The sequence below is a fragment of the Eptesicus fuscus genome, chromosome 9, assembly GCF_027574615.1.
Source record: "Eptesicus fuscus isolate TK198812 chromosome 9, DD_ASM_mEF_20220401, whole genome shotgun sequence".
Taxonomy (NCBI): domain Eukaryota; kingdom Metazoa; phylum Chordata; class Mammalia; order Chiroptera; family Vespertilionidae; genus Eptesicus; species Eptesicus fuscus.
The window spans coordinates 1,367,824-1,384,362 of NC_072481.1; the positions used below are offsets into that span (position 1 = coordinate 1,367,824).

General features: G+C 66.8%; 1 protein-coding gene across 1 annotated transcript in view; it reads left to right on the plus strand.

Moving 5' to 3' along the window:
* The window catches only part of PRDM16 (PR/SET domain 16), a 189,051-nt gene that overhangs the window by 42,512 nt on the left and 130,000 nt on the right, over positions 1 to 16,539 (plus strand). Inside the window, exon 5 of the mRNA XM_054720667.1 lies at positions 2,896 to 2,946. Coding sequence (XP_054576642.1) covers positions 2,896 to 2,946 — 51 coding nt within the window. The remainder of the gene's footprint in view (positions 1 to 2,895; positions 2,947 to 16,539) is intronic.

Genomic DNA, 16,539 nt, shown 5'->3' on the forward strand with positions numbered 1-16,539 from the left:
TCCTGCGGCGATGTTTGCAGATCCCGTAATGACAGGTTGTGTTGGAGGAGAGAGCCTTCTGGCATCCATTTGTGACACGAGCAGAAAGCCCGCCCCGGGGCACGCGCCAGCGCCCAGAGCGTGAGCGCGGGCTGGCTGTCTGTCTGCCCGGCGGGCTCTTTGGAGAAAGAGGGTATTTATTTTTAAGAGTCAGGAAAGACATTCTGCCCAACTCCACTTAGTTCGGTCCTGGCACCCAGACCGCGGGAGAAGCGGAATGCCGGAGGTCAGACCTCGCTCTTCTGGCTAAAACGCTAAATCAAAACACACCTCGAACTTGTGCCGGGGCGGGGACGGGGCTGGGAGCAGCCGCAGCCTCTGCCAGCGCCGCGGCCGCGAGGCGGTGCGAGGGCTCGGCCCGCAGGATAAAGAGGCGTTTCAGCCCCGCGGGGTCCTGGCGGGGGAGGCGGGCTCGCAGGCTCCGGAGGGGCGCGTCCGGCCGTGGCCCCCGAGGTCAGCGCTGGGTGAAGAGCAGAGGCAGCGAGATGCGTGCCTGCCAAGGCGCTGGTGAAGAGGGAGGCGAGAGAAGCTTCCGGAACAGGGGGTTCTGGAACCCGCGTCAGACCTCCCTTTGAAGGAGGACACGCCGAGGTCACCGCAGCTTCCTCTCGGGAGGGCGCTGGGCACGTGAGGCCACACCCACCTCTCCCGGCATCACGAGGGGGGGGCTTCCCTGGTCACCCATCCTCCCTGTGGGGGTGCTGAGGCAGCCGCGCCCACAGCCCGAGGGAGCGGGCCAGGCTCAGAGGACAGTGAGGACAGCCCGGGAGCTCCTGGCCCCGCCTGGTCCCCCCTGGTCCATCTGGCCCCCCTGGTCCTGCCTGGCCCCGCCTGGTCCCCCCTGGTCCATCTGGCCCAACCTGGTCCTGCCTGGCCCCCCTGGTCCATCTGGCCCCCCTGGTCCTGTCCGGTCTCCCCAGTCCATCTGGCCATGCCGTAAGCCCTCTTCCCCCAATGCTACGGGCACGCCGAGGGGACAGACGTGACCAGCCTGCAAACCTCAAACCTGCTCAGTTCTCACCACTGCCCTCTCCACGAGCGGGCCTCGGGGGGGCGGGGGGGGAGAGGGAGGCCACGGCCGCCAGGCAGTGTGGCGCCCCAGCGGGACTGCAGCGGGAAGCGGGAGCTCCCCTAGAGGGCGCCCCTCGGGGCCCAGGGTGGCCTGTGCTGGGACCAGCGGGCTCGTATGGGGGTGCGGTGCTGACGGCCTCCAGGGAGCGACGGGGACAGGCAGGGACCCTGGCCGGCACGTGGCTCTGGCCTGGACGCGCCAATGGGCCTTCTTCCCACCAGAGGAGGAGGGGCTCCTGGCGGGGCCCAACCAGAGGCCAGCGAACCCCTCAGCCTCAGGGCGTCCAGCTCCCCGTCAGGCTCCAGGGCGGGGTGGGGGCGGGGGGCGAGGGGTGAGGGGCGAGAAGTGAGGGTGAGTGTCACCTGTGTGGGTGGCACTGACTTCTTGGGGACCCAGAGAGACCCCTCCAGCCAGCAGCAGCGGCGAGGAGCGGCTGGGGCCGGTGCGGGTGTCAGCACGGGGGATGTGGAGTGGGAACCAGGTGGACGGAGGAGGAAGGCCGGCCGCCCGCTGCTGACCTCGGCTCCAGCCTCGGGCCCCTCTCCACGGCCCGTCCAGCGCCGGCCCGGCAGGGACAGGGCCCCGCGCCCTGGTCTCCTCCGCGGCTGCCCCGGGACCGTCGGGCCTCCGTCTGCACGGCCCTCCTCCTCCCTCTCTTCTTTAGTCGCTGGAGGCACCTTCCAAACCACAACTTCAGGATCTATTAAAAGAAACATAAACTCCCCAATTGGTTAGAATTCTCCACATTTTAAAGTACGACTTAGTGTTATTACAGCTGAGCCCGGGAAAATGCGCCCGTGTTTTGGACCGCAGCTTCCGGTCCTCACACCTGCCCACGTGGACGCTGGTGGGCGCTAGTGGGCACTGGCGGGTGCCGGCGGGTACTGGTGGGTGCTGACGGGTGCTGTTGGGTGCTGGTGGGTGCCGGCGGGTACTGGCAGGTGCTGGCGGGTGCTGGTAGGCACTCTGCTCCGTGCTCAGACCTTGAAAGGGCAGCAGCGTAATTTTCAGGGGAGGGGAAGTAAAATCCCTGGAGGTGACCCCGTTTCTCTGATTCTCAAGCATCCGTGTCAGTCTCGGCCGCGTTCTTAAGGAAATGTTCCAGTTCCCGTGTATCTGGCGGCTCCAGCGGGAAACCTCGCCGTGTCCATGTCGCTGAGCTGCCCGTGAGCTTAGCCTAGAAAGCGCCTGGGACCGTCCCCGAAACGCTGCCCTGGGGGGGGACCTGGTGGTTTTCAGGAGACGCCTGCCAGGCGACGGGCGACAGCCGTCCCAGGCTGCGAGGAGACCCGGCGTGCTGGCCTTTCTCCCTCGCCGTCCCAGGCCGTGTCTGTGTGGCCACGGGACCCGCCTGCCCCCTCCAGGGTGCTCCAGGTGGCAGTCACCCCCACACGCAGGCCCACGTTGCTGGTGGGGCTCAGAGGGAACAGGGAGAGTCCAGGACGCGGCTCCAAACACCTCCGTGTCCCCGCCGAACCGGCTCTAACAGCGCGTGCAGGTCTCCGCCCCGGGTCTCGGGCCCAGGGTGGCCCCGTCCCTGTGGGACCCGCTGCCTTCCAGGGAGGGGACGTCCCCGGGGGCTCCTTACCGTCTCCACACACTGGGGAGACCCCGTCAGGGAGCGCAGGAGCCCGCTCTCACGGGCGCTGTCCCTCGCCTGTGGAGAAGCCGTCGGGCGCACCTCGTTATTCCAGCGCGCACGCGACCTGCCCGATGCGATCCGCAGCCGCGGTGCCTGGGAGCCCACGTGCCGGGACTCACCCCCTTTCCACGTTGTTTTGCAGCAAATGCTGACCGAGGCGGAGGTGTCGCCGCAGGAGGGCTGCGTCCGGAAGGTAGGCGAGCGGCTCCGGCCTCCGGGCCTTCGTCGTGGGCGTCTGGACGGACGCGGTGCGGGCGGGCTGGCGGCGTGGCCGTCCTGAGTGGGCGTGTCCGTGCCCGCCCGGGCACAGATGGGCGCGTCCCTGGCATTGGGACGGGCTGCCTTCGTCGGTTAGCTGAGCTGAGAGCGGGCAGGGCCCCGACCTGCGGGAACGCGGCCGGCCAGGCGACGCTGACGCTAGGAACACGCAGCTGTTTCTCCCTGTCGCCCTGGGTCTCCCTGAGGAGAGCGAGCGGGAGGGACACGGGTGGCTGCGGCCCACCGGCCTCTGCCTCGTGCACGCGGCCTCCCCAAGGGCTCCCGTGGCGCTGAGCACGCCGCCGCCCTCAGGCGCGAGGAGGTGTCAGGGCGCCGTCGCCGTGCTCTGCTGTGTGGCGGGTCAAAGCGGGACAAGCATCGGCTCTGAGAGGTCGCGAGAGTGAACACGTGGGGGGGGGGGCGAGGACGCACACGGGCGGGTCCGTGCCTGCGGCTGCCGGCTGCCCGCTGCCCAGCGGGGCGGGGACCACGCCCTGACTTCATCTCCAAAACCCGTGGCCAGCCGGTCCTCAGACAGCTCAGCCTCTAGCCAGTGGGCCATCCCTGGGCACGCACATGCACAATACACATGCACACGCATGCACGTGGTGCACACACATGATACACACAGACGCCCACACTCCCCGCGGCAGCTGGGCCGGTACTTGGTCTTCAGGAGGAGAGGAGCCTGCTCTCCTTGGGCATCTTTGCCGCGAAGCACCCCCAGGCAGAGCGGCGGGCGGCACGCCCGGGAGTGATGAGCCAGCTCGGCTCCGTCTCAGTGTCAGAGTCACGGAGCGCGTGCTCACGTCTGTCAGGCTCACAGCTGAGCTCTCACGTCCCGCCCAGGCCCCTCCCTCGCTCCCGACGAGGAAAGTTCAGCCAAACTGTCCTGGCTTCTCTGTGCACCTGGTGGGTGGGTGGAGCTGAGACCCCCGACAGAGTTCTCCATGGGAGGGGGCGCCCTCGGGACAGACCTACATGTGAGGGGCGGGGCCACCCTCTGGGCAGACCTACATGTGAGGGGCGGGGCCACCCTCTGGGCAGACCTACATGTGAGGGGCGGGGCCGCTCTGGGCAGACCTACATGTGAGGGGCGGGACCGACCCATGTATGAGGGACGGGGCCCCACCCTTCTCACCATGTTCAACCCGAGACATTGATTGTGGGGAGCTGTTGCCATGGGAGACACTTCCTGCCTGCGGCGACCTCCTGTGGGAACCTGTGTCTGAGCCGACTCTGGGACACGTGTCCACTCCCAGCCCCACTGCCCGGGCGCCCGAGGCCGCCCTTCCTCGGGGACGTGGCTCCCGGCTCGCTCCCTCCCTGTTCCTGCCGCCGGAGCGAGTTCGTATTTTCATGAGGAATCTGAGGGCACAGGGATGCGAGCAGGTCTCCCACGACGCGGGACCACGGTGCCTGCCCCCCCAGGAAAGGGCCTGCGGCCACTGCCGGCCCCCGGTCTAGAGCGAATGTGAAATCTTCATTTCACCCCGAAACTCGGGACCTGCCCGCCCGGCCCTGGCTCCCCAGCTGGCCTGCTGCTGACAGTGGGGCGGCCTGGGGGGAGGGCAGGGGTGATGCCTTTATGTGGGATGGGCAGTCGGTCGTCCAGGCTGGGTGCAAAGGTCAAGGCAATAGGCCAGAGGTCAAGTCTAGGGTCAAGGACGTGAGGGGAGGGTGCTGGACACTGGCCGACAGGAGGACGAGCTCAGCTCCGCCTCTGTCCTCCTGCGGCCGCTTCTGTGAGGGGCAGGCCGTCTGGCGCGGCCGCCGTGGCCCAGGGCTTTCCGAGCGCTGCTCCGCATGGGGCCGGTGCCGCTGCCCAGGCCCTGTCCCCACGGCCCAGCTGCACGTGGGCTTCCCCTTCACACAGACGCTTGGGAGCCCGTCTGGGGGTACAGGGGTCCCTCTCCCCATAGATTCCGAGCAGACCAGAGCCCGCAGCCGCCCGAGCGTCCGGGAGCCAGCGTCGGGCACCGGCGTGCAGGGCGCCGTGGCGGCCGGCTATTCGGGGTCAGGCCCCTGGAGGGGGCTTGCCCACCTGCTCCCGCTGCTCTCTGCAGCCCTGCTGTCCCCTGAACCCCAGAATCGCCCCTTTCTCCCACCAAACGCAGGTGTCATTGGCATGTGGGTGTGACGAGAGGGGTGGCCGAGGTCACAGGTGAGCGGCTGTCAGCCTAAGGGCGGGGCTTCGATGGGGCCCCTCGGGCTGTGTCCCCCCGCTGCTGTGTCCCCCCCAAACTCTGGAATGGGGGGGTGGCACTGAGAAAGGTGAGCAGAGGCGAAGGGACCAAAGAGACAGAAGATGCAGCCTTCGTTTGACCTCCTTCCCACAGAGAAGGCCGCACGACGAACAGATGTGACCGCGACCAGGTGTGCACGCTGACACCTCCAACCCCCGGCTGAGCGGCTGGCTGAGCGCGTGGGGGGGGGGGGGGGTCCTTGGTAACGGGCCTGAGGCTCCCCCTGCGGGTTCTGTGCTTTGGATTTCCGTGTCTGGCGGAGCGGGGCCTCTCCTCCCAGAAGACAGGGTCTGGGAGTCTTGACCAAAGATGGGGGGCACTGGGGGAGCTGGGGGGGGGGCGTGCGTCCTTGGGGTGGCCCGTTGACATCACTGAGCTTCCTCCGGTCCGACGTCAGGAAGGCCATCTTCCTGCTCGTTCCCTGCGCCTTGAACTGTGGCGACGTCAGTCCACCGAGCAGCGGCGAGGCGCGGGAGCGGCAGGCAACGCGGTCTTTCGCGGGGAAGTCGCTGGGATGCGGCCTCGGAGTCGGAGAGCCTGGCGGCTGGCGGGCTGAGGACCCCATTGGCTGGGAGTTTACCAGCCAAACAGCCCGGGCCCAGGGCGGAGGGCGCGTCCACACCCCAGTGGCCAAGGGCTTCCCAGGCAGGAGGCAGCTGGGCCTGCACCCCGCAGGGCGGGGCTCCCACTGGAGTGACAGACACAGCGGCCTGTGAGCAGTGCTAGGCTTGGCCCCGCCTCCAGAAGGGCGTGGCCACCTCCTGGCTGAGTTGGGCATCCCACCCCGAGTCCCCTCCCTCCTCCCTGCCCCGTGTCCCCTGCAACCCCCAGCCCCCTCGTCACCCCCTCATCCCTCTCCCCACTCGCGCATCCTCCCCCGTCCCCCCCCCCCCACAGTCCCCTGTCCCCATGTCCCCTCTGCAGCCCCAGCAGCCTGGAGACTCAGACCTGTGCCCACCCCCATCCCTGTGCCCTGCCACCCCCTGCTCCCCGAGGCGCGCCCAGGGCGCAGGGCCCTCACGCTTCCCCTGCAGTCACTGTGGCCGCAGGTCCGGCTGCCGCGCTGCCTTTTCGAGCTTCCAGGCCAGGGCCGCTGGGACTGCCCCTCCAACGACTCTATTTAGTCTGTTTACTTAGAGCGAAAGCCCGCGGCTACGGGAGAGCAAACATCTGCGGGAGATAATCTAACCAGTGGTCCATCCATCACTCAGGTCGCCCGCTCCCTGGAGAGCCCGCCGGAGCCGGTAATAAAAAGGCCGGGCGAAGAGGCTTTGGGGACGAATAAAGAGCCGTGTTAAGGGCCCGCTGGAAATGGATGGAGGACATTGTTAAGGCTCAATGGCCGTCTTATCAAAATCCAATAGGATAGACATTTGGCAAAAGGCTTAAATTTATTCTTTACTTTCCGGAGGGCTTGGGCTTATCCCTTCACAAGAGTGCAGTCCACCCGGGGAGATGGTATCAGCGACAGGAATTTTGATTCAATCTCTTTGGAGATATGAACGGGGGGACACGGCCCCGGGCGCCGCCGCTCCGTGCCACTTTGTCTTGTTTGCGGGGACCGTCAGCAGAGGCGGGTCGGACGTGCTCATACCGCACGGCCCGCAGCGAACGCACAAAGGAAACTGGGCTTAAAAAAATGTTTGTTCTCTCCTTCTTCTGCACCAACACCCCCCCACACACCCACACACACAAATAAATAAATAAATACATCGGGGTTCGCAGGAGCAGGGTAGGAGGGGGGCCCGGGAGAGCGCCTCCTCAGAAGCCTGGGAGGCCGTGGCCGCCCCAGCCAGCGCTCGGGGGAGGAGGAAAGACAAAAATAAATCGAGCTAATGAAGTCCTGCCGCTGGAAGAGGGGCGTGATGGGTCCATAAATCTCCCCTGCTATTACGTGCAAAATGCTACAGGTCATAAAAGCCATCGGACAGCCCGGCCGCACTGTCCGAGCGGGGTGATGGATGGGGAATTATGATAATTTGTGAAATGATTATTTGGGTGTTAGGGCCGTGCCTGTCCCACTGGGCCCCCGTGTGCGCACGTTTTTTTTCCGTCGCCTGACCCGGGCCAAATGCCTCCGGTGACGGGCAGCCGGGAGGTCTCCCCTGTCCCTCCATGGGGGCGTGCGGGGGGTGGGGGGTGACATGGGAGCCGGAGGGAGAGCGGAGCTGCGTGAGCCCAGGACGGAAGCCGTGGAGACAGGCAGGCACCTGTGACGTGTCTGTACAGCAGGTCCTGGAAAAGCCACACACCGAGCGAGGGCTGAGCCTCCTGCGGCCCGACTGGGTGCTCTGCGGCCCGACTGGGTGCTCCGTGGGGTGGTCCTGGCTCCCGGGCGGTTTAGGCTCCGCTCTGCGCAGCTCCGCAGCCAAGCATGTGTGTCCGCCGCTGCGTTCGCGGTTTATTTCTTTCGCACCGTTTTCCCCGAGGAAGCAGAGCTATTTTCCAGGTGGCTGGAGGGGGAGGGGGGAGGGAGGAGGGGGAGGGAGGAGGGGGAGGGAGGTGGCTGGACCGAGAAAGGGGGAGCCCACAGGCACCGCACCCTCGGAATGAAGCGCCGCGTGCACGCGCCGGGCTTGGCTGCTCTGGCCGGGCCTGCGGCGAGCCTGGGCGGCCGCTGCTCCGCGTCGCCCGTGCCGCGAGGCGCGCGTCCTCTCTGCGCCCAGCCAGCGGCGCTGTCCCTCCCGCGCGGGCCACCTACGTGAGCGTTCCGACCAGGAAAGCGCCCCAGCCCGAGCGCCCCGCGATCGCAGTCACGAATTTGCGTGCGGGACCGGTTATGTCTTCATGAGACCCAAGTGTGCTGAGCTGCCACGGAGGCAGCCGCGTTGGTTTTGGTAATCTGGGGCTGAATGGCCGGCTCGTCGCGGTAAGCCCCGGACAAAAGGCCGGACAGTGGCGGGAAGCCCTTTGTTCGGGGGCCGCCGGCAAAGGAGCGGAGTCCATTAATTCGGTGCGTGAACATGGAGGAAAGTCAGTCCCCTCTGGAGAACAATAATGTTGAGGTCAGCCCCGGTTGCCATGGAAACTAAGTACTCCTAAGAAGTTTGCATCCTTGATTTTGCTGAATCAAAGGCTGCAGCGCTGAGAGGTGTGATGGGGCCAAGACGCAGAAAGTCGGGAAGTGGGCCGCCGCCGCCCGCCGGGTCCTCCCCGCCACCGCGCCGAGCCAGCCCCGGGACCCTCCGCCCCGGGGACCCTCCGCCCCAGGGACCCTCCGCCCCGGGACCCTCCGCCCCGGGACCCTCCGCCCCGGGACCCTCCGCCCCGGGACCCTCCGCCCCGGGACCCTCCGCCCCGGGGACCCTCCGCCCCGGGGACCCTCCGCCCCGGGGACCCTCCGCGCCGGGGACCCTCCGCACGCAGGAGCGGGGAACAGCCTCCCCGGAGGCGGGACTTGGGTGGCTCCAGCGGCCGAGACAGAAGACCGGGCCCCGGACGGACTCTGACCCGGGCCACCTCCGAGCACCTGAACTTGCCGGGCGGCGCGGGGCCTCCCGAGCAGATAAGGGTGATTAATGGGCCCAAAGTGTGGCCGGCAGTTCCGGCAGCTCCGCGCGGGGGACGGCATTACCCAGGTGGCCTTGTGCCCCGCCACCCCCACCCCCACCCCCACCCCCCAGAAAGGTCCCTGAAAGTGTCACCCGCCAGATTAGGCTGGAGGCCGAGCGGCAGGTGATCAGTTCCCATCGGTGATTCATTACCTGCTGGGGCGGGCCTGCCTGGGGGGCGGGGGGCGGGGGGCGGGGGGGGGGCGGGGTGCAGGGCTCAGCGCAGGCGTGGGGTGCAGCCTGAGCGCCACACCTGGGGGACGAGCGTTGGATTTCTCCCCTTTCGGGGAAGCGGTGGCCGGGATCTCCCGTGGCCTGAGCTCCCCTGTGAGAGCCTCAGCCCTGGAGGAGGAGCGTGGGGGGGGGGGGGGGGGTGAGAGCAGGTGCCAGGGGGAGCCCTCTCGGTGGGCGGCCCTTCCCCCGCCGGCTGAGACTGTCCGCCCGGACTGAATCTCAGACGCAGAGGAAACCCCTCTCGGAAGGACAGACGCGGGACGTGAACACGCGCGTGAGCCCGAAGGTGAACCAGGACTCATGGGCCTGGAGGCCGGCGGGCCCCTCCCCTCCCAGCCCACGGCGCCCTGGGCCCGGCTCTGCCCGGACGGCGCCCTCCGCGGAGCTGGGACGGCTGCCGGTAGCTTCTCCCTCGCGGCCAGGGAGCCACCGCAGGCGCCAGCAGCGCGTGGCCCGGCACGGAGCGGGGGACAGATAGTGAGCGGGCACAGCTCTGGGCGTTGGGGTGCGGCTGCGTGCTGGCATCGGGCCCTGGGTGCTCGCCCGCCTGCCGAGGGTGTCAGGTCTCTCCGAGGACACCTGTCTGCTCGGTGGTGTCGTGGCACCTGCCGTGGGTCAGAGTTCACAGCGCAGGTGCCCGCCTCGCTGGCAGGAGGGAGCCAGGAGGGAGCCGGGCAGGACGCCTCTCCCAGGCAGCAGCTAATGACCCAGATTTATTATCTGAGCACCGCCCACAGGAGGCAGATGGTGGCGTCAATAAACTCCGCCATCTTCGGCGGCGGGGGCGGGGGGGGGGGGTGCAAAGCGAGTTAATTAAATTGCGCCGCCCTCTTAGGAGGGAAGATGCATCGGCCCTGGGCTCGGCCGTGTCTCCTGCGTGAGACGCAGCCGCGCGCCTCGGCTAAGGCGGCGGCGGGCCGGGGGGCCTCCCCCTCCAGCGCAGCCCGTCCCCGGGAGCACACCCGCACCTCGCCCGCGTGGCCGTGGTCGCTCCACTCTGGTTCTCCACAGACACGTCCAGGCGGCGCCGTCTCCGGGAAAAGGCGGCAGCGCGAGCGGGTGCTGCTGCGCTTCCCTCGGCTGCGGGCGCAGCGCCCAGGCCCCAGGAGGCACCGGCTCTGGAGCCGCCCTGTGCCTCGGATGGTGTTTCCCAGGTGTTGGGGGGCCGGGCTGTGCCACCGCCCCCCGCTGGGGCCTGACCACGTGGCTGTCGGGCTGACCACGCACGTGGCCGTGTGCCCAGGCGCAGGGCACGGAGGGAGGAGAGCGGCAGGTGAGGGTTCCTGGGAAGGCAGCCCCCCCCGCCTGCCCCCAGGGAGGCCAGCCCCCCCGCCCCCCACAGAGCCCTGCACGCCGGGCACCGCAGACCCGACACTGACGCCGTCCCCCATCGCTGGCCGGGCCCGGGGACCAGGTGCACAGATTCGCTTACCCCCAACCCCACATACAGGGCCCTCACCCGTCCTGCATGGGAGACAGGTCCAGAGGGTGAGCCACTCACCAAGGCCACACCATCCCGTGGAGAGTCTGCTAAGTATCGTGTGGTTCACATGCCTCCAGGACGGCTCTCCAGGCCAACCTGGACCGGCCAGGAGCTCAGGGCAGAGTGGCTCTGAGCTGTGGGTACAGGACTGGGCTGGAGTAACTGGAAGTAAGTGTATCAGTCAGCTGTCACCACAATAATGCCGCGTAACAAACCGCCCCCGAACTCTGACACACGCATCGGTTCTCTCGTGGGAAGGTTGTCTGATCTGAGCCGGGCTCCGCTGGGTCTGTGCTTCCCTGAAAGCCTCGCCCTCCTTGGACAGGGGGCGCCCTGGGCCGGGCTGTGCTCATGGCGACGGCTGACCATCGTAATCCCTGAGGCCTGGGCTCACATCCGCCGAGGCCGAGGCCGTGGCCACGCCAGCAGCACAGGGTGGGAGCGTCCCCTCGGCCTGTCGGGGCGCAGCCACGGGGCAGAGGGCGTGCGGGTGGGGACGGCCATGCAGTTAGGGTGGGGAGGCTGGCCCTGGAGCGGACACGTGGCCGGCTCCCAGGTGGCAGGAGAGCAGGCGCAAACGCCACGCCGAGGCGGGAAACCGTGGACGGGGAGACAACGCGGGGAGAGCGGAAAGGCGGCGCTCCCGCCTGCAGCCACGTCGGGGCACGCTCCTCGCCGCGCCCTGTCCCGCCGTCCCGACGAGGCCCCTCGCCCTTGAGAAGGACGCTCTTCCTTGAAGGGGGAGCTGGTCTTTGGTCCTGAGCTGCGGGGGGACAGCGATGCGGGGCCATCCCGGTCCGTTCGTCGGGAGGGATTCAGACCGGCATCTGGATGAGACTGGGGAGCAGGGCAGGCAGCGCCCCCACTGTTGCCCTTCACTGGTGGGCAGTGGGGTTGCCCGGGATGGGACGAGGGGCCCAGGAGGGGGAGGAGGAGCCAGCCCCCCATCCCAGAGCCTGGCAGGGGCCCGGGGATGACCCAGCACTGAAGACCGCGCTCCGCTCTCAGCGCAGAAAATCCTGGGGGACCTTAAATACAAAATATATTTGTATTGATTTCAGAGAGGCAGGGAGAGGGAGGGAGGGAGAGAAACCTCACTGAGGAGAGAGAGCCATCCACCGGCTGCCTCCTGCACGCCCCCCGCTGGAGACCGAGCCCGCAACCCGGGCCTGTGCCCTGACTGGGAATCGAACCGTGACCTCCTGGTTCATAGGTCGACGCTCACCACTGAGCCCCGCCGGCCGGCTGCATATTCTTACGTGAAAGGAGCCGGTCAGAAAGGGCTGCAGGCCGCGTGACCAGACAGACCTATCCGGACAATAAAAGCACCAGCGTGGCCAGGAGTTCGGGGTGAGCAGGCGGGGCGCAGAGGCTGCGTCGGGCAGTGAAAATACTCCGTGTGACAGCACGACGGGGTGCACGGCGCGAGGCATTTACCCAAACCCCTGGGACGCACAACCCCGGAGCGAGCCTTCAGCTAAACTGTGGCCTTCAATTACCTGTGCCAACAGCGGCTCGTCAGTGTAACAAGCGACCGCGAGCATCAAGGTGTTCCTAACGGGGGAACTGGGGGGGGGGGATTGGGAGGGGAGAAACGGGGGGGGGGGTCAGGCGGAGGCACCCAGAAACTCTGTAATCCCCACTCGCTTTTCTATAAGCCTGAGACTACTCAGAAAGATAAAGCTATTGCTTTTAGAGAAAGAGGGTTTTCAACACGACGCACATCACCCACACGCATCTGACATGGGACATATACACGCCTCCGAGGGCATGTGTGCATGCAGAGGCTGGGCGGGCGTACAAAACACTGTCCCATCCCGGCCGGGGCTGGCAGAGTGGTTAGAGCATCGCCCACACGCCTACGGGCCGTGGGTCCGGGTGCCAGTCAGGGGCACGCACCGGGCTGCAGGCTCTATCCCAGCCTCGGTCGGACGTGCGCGTACGGGAGGCAGCCAATGGGGGTCTCTCCCATCCACGTGTCTCTCTCCCTCCCTCCCTCCCCTCCACTTTCTCTAAAAATCAATGGGAAAAAGATCCTCGGCTGAGGATTAACAGCAACAACAACAAGACGTGCTGTCGCCCTCTGTGCTGATTTAGGGGTGACTTTTAAGAGCTGCTACTCGAAGGGGCTGCCGTAGGGATTAACTCTGTGCGTCGTAAAGCGTGCCCAGCGCCTGGCGGCGTGCGTGGGAGATGCCTGCTGGGTCACGCCCAGGCGGAGCCACCAGTTGCCGTGGGACTCCCTCCCGAGCTCTCGGTCCTCCGGTTCAGCAGCCAGAAAGTTCCAGAAGGTGCGAGGCGACGGCCATGAGCAGAGCCACCCTGTGAGCCGCACGGGGCGGACAGGAGAAGTGAGACTTTTGTCCGGCCTCTCACTCTGCTGGCTGTTGGTTGTCGAGGCCCAGCCTCACCCCGACTCACTGACTCAGGGGTTCCCGGTGCCGAGTCCAGCTCTGCACCGTCTCACCCGCCTTCATTCATTCACTCGCCCGCCCGGCGCTTGGGCACAGCACCTACTGTGTGCGGGACGCCATCCCAGGTGCTGGAGACACCAGGCCGAAGCCCCCCACTCTGTGCTCGCGCGGCCCTTGTTCTGAGACCCCGTGCCTTGGGCCCCGGCCTCAGTTTTGGGGGCCCTGGTCCCCGGGACGCCCCGCGGCAGCGTCCACACCAGACGCGCCCCCTGTGGGTGGCAAGCTTCCGGGGCCCTGGTGCTGTTGGCTGGGCTCCTCCCACAGACACGCCCGCCCATCCTGCCCTGCGGGTGTGGCCGTGGCCGTGGCCGAGGCCCTACAGGTGGGTGAGTCCGAGGAGACGTTTTTCTGGGCACGTCCTTCCGTCCCCGGTTCTGGGCAGGGGACGGTGTGCGGGTGACGGACGGACTCGGGGGGGAGAGTGGGATCCCCGGGGTCGCAGATGCAGCGGGAGCCGCGTTTCCTCCTCCGAGTGATCCGTCCTTCAGCGCGGCCTCCGCTCCTCTCCGGCGCTAACGGGCCCATCACTCCGCGCGACGCCCCTTCCATCAGCCCGGCCTTCCCGGGGGACGGCTGCTTCTCACCCGGTTAACAAGACGTCTCTTCGGTGGAGCGCTGATAAATTACGTCATAAAAGGCGAGACGTATTATTTCGCGGGGGAGCCTCGCCTCTGTTATTTCTGCGCAATGGCCGAGGTGCGGGGTATTAGCCGCAGAAATGTGCCCGCTGCCGGGGAAGGAAAATGATCACATAAAAGGGGTCTGGCGTGGCATCCATCACGGATCAGCTGAGCGTGAGGAGAGAGATCCAGAGACAGGAAGAATCATGGAAGCCGCCTCCCCACACCGGCCCCGGGGCGGGGGGCCCGGGACTCGGCGTGCCCGGCGTTCACAGGAGGACGCCCCGCGGGCCTCGGCCGGCCCGCCTTGCTCTCGCCTCCAAGCCCAGGGCTCCGGGGTTGCCAAGGCCGCGAAGGGCACATAATTATCGGAAGAGAATCTGAGCGTGGGCACCCCAGAGAGCTGCACAAATAAAGCGAGGAGGAGGCGTTTGAATAGATTTCCTCCCTTTGTGCTGCTCTGGACGAGGCCTGCGGAGGCAGCGGGGAGAGGGAGCGGGCGAGGCAGCGCCCACCACCCGTTCGCCTCGGGGCCCGGAGTGGCAGCGCCCCTGGGGGTGGGGCCGGGGACCAGGGGCGTCTCGTCCAGGGTCTGCGGACGGACGTGCCGCCCTCCCTCAAGCAGAGCCGGCGGAGGGAGGGAGGCCGAGTCTCCCCCGCTCGCCCAGAGGGAAGGTCAAGGCCGGTGCCGACGCGGAGGTGCCTGGGGGGGGCCGAGGCCCGGTGCCGGGTGGGGGTGCCGGTGCCGGTGCCGGGCACGTGACTGTGTGCAAAGTCAGGCCACGGCGGGCAGAGGCCACGTCTGCATGTGCGCGGCCCCGGCCCAAGCCTGGGGCTCCGACAGGTGACCGCGCCCGCTGTGGCTGCCAGGACAGTGAGTGACAAACGCCTCTGCCAGGCGCCCCCAAACCCAGGTCCGGAGGGACCCGCAGGCATGGGCAGGGCGGCCCGCAGCCTGCCCTCCTGGGTCGGCACGGTCCCGGCGTCCGTGTGGGAAGCGTGCGCCGCTGGGACCAGGGCCGCGTGCAGGCCCGAGGCAGCCGCCTCCCTCGGCCGGGCCTGCGCCCCCGCCTCTCGGGTGGGTCTCCCCGGTGGTCCTGCCACGTCCCGGTCGTCCACCCCGTTCGTGCAGCACATGTCACTCCCGTGTCCCTCGCTAAACACCCGGGGCGGCCCTTTCAGAGCCCGATTGTGGCCCCCGAGTGTCGCTGAGATACCCTCAAAGCCCGCGCCCCTCCTCGGGCCCTGGTGCCCAGCACGACCTGTCCCTCACCTGCTCAGAAGCCCCCTTCCCACAGCGCATACCCCTGCCCCCTCCCGGCCCCGCGTCTGCCCTGCACCCTCCAGGGGAACCCAGCCGTGGCCGCGTGGCCCACCGGGAGCGGGTCCTGCGCAGGCTGACTCCTGAGCTCCCAGGCCCAGGTCCCACACCGGTCAGAGGCCACGCGGGGGCTCGCTCCGCTCCAACCCCACGGCTGTGCGGCCTCCTCGGAGCGGCTGCCGCAGCCCCTGAGGCCTGGCCACGGCACTGTCTGTGGTTTCACGATTCGGTGGAGGAAACGCTTCTCAGAAGGCCAGGACTCTGAGGACGTCCTTACCCTCTGGCATCTCGGTTTCCTCGCTGTAAAATGGGGGTGATCATAGCTCCTGCCTCCAAGTTGTGGGTGCTGATTACAGGAGCTACTGTCGGTAAAGCGCCTGGCACCTGCTTAGGGCTCAGAGTGAGACCAAGGTGATGGAGATGATGGAGGTGATGGAGGTGATGGTGGTGATGGAGGTGATGGAGGTGATGGAGGTGATGGTGGTGATGGAGGTGATGGAGGTGATGGAGGTGATGGTGGTGATGGAGGTGATGGTGGTGGTGATGGTGGTGATGGAGGTGATGGTGGTGATGGAGGTGATGGTGGTGGTGATGGTGGTGGTGGTGATGGAGGTGATGGTGGTGATGGAGGTGATGGAGGTGATGGAGGTGATGGTGGTGATGGTGGTGGTGGTGGTGGTGGTGGTGGTGGTGGTGGTGGTGATGGTGGCGGTGGTGGTGATGGAGGTGATGGTGGTGGTGATGGTGGTGATGGAGGTGATGGAGGTGATGGAGGTGATGGTGGTGATGGTGGTGATGGAGGTGATGGTGGTGGTGGTGGTGATGGAGGTGATGGAGGTGATGGTGGTGGTGGTGGTGATGGAGGTGATGGAGGTGATGGAGGTGATGGTGGTGATGGTGGTGGTGGTGGTGGTGGTGGTGATGGAGGTGATGGTGGTGGTGATGGTGGTGATGGAGGTGATGGAGGTGATGGTGGTGATGGAGGTGATGGTGGTGATGGTGGTGGTGATGGTGGTAATGGTGATGATGGTGGTGATGGAGGTGATGGAGGTGATGGTGATGGAGGTGATGGAGGTGATGGTGGTGGTGGTGGTGATGGAGGTGATGGAGGTGGTGGAGATGATGGAGGTGATGGAGGTGATGGTGATGATGGTGGTGATGGAGGTGATGGAGGTGATGGTGATGGAGGTGATGGTGGTGATGGTGGTGGTGGTGGTGATGGAGGTGATGGAGGTGGTGGTGGTGATGGTGATGGAGGTGATGGAGGTGATGGAGGTGATGGTGGTGATGGAGGTGATGGAGGTGATGGAGGTGATGGAGGTGATGGTGGTGGTGATGGTGGTGATGGAGGTGATGGAGGTGATGGTGGTGATGGAGGTGATGGAGGTGATGGTGATGGAGGTGATGGTGGTGATGGTGGTGATGGAGGTGATGGAGGTGGTGGTACAGATGTTGGCAATAATAGTAATGATGGTCATGAGCCCTTGAGGTCCCGTGCAGACACCACTGTTACACGGGAGAATCAAAGAGCTCAGGAGGGGACACCCAGGGGAGCATGAGCCCGGAGGAGCGCCCGTCCTGGCTCCGCCATCACCTGGT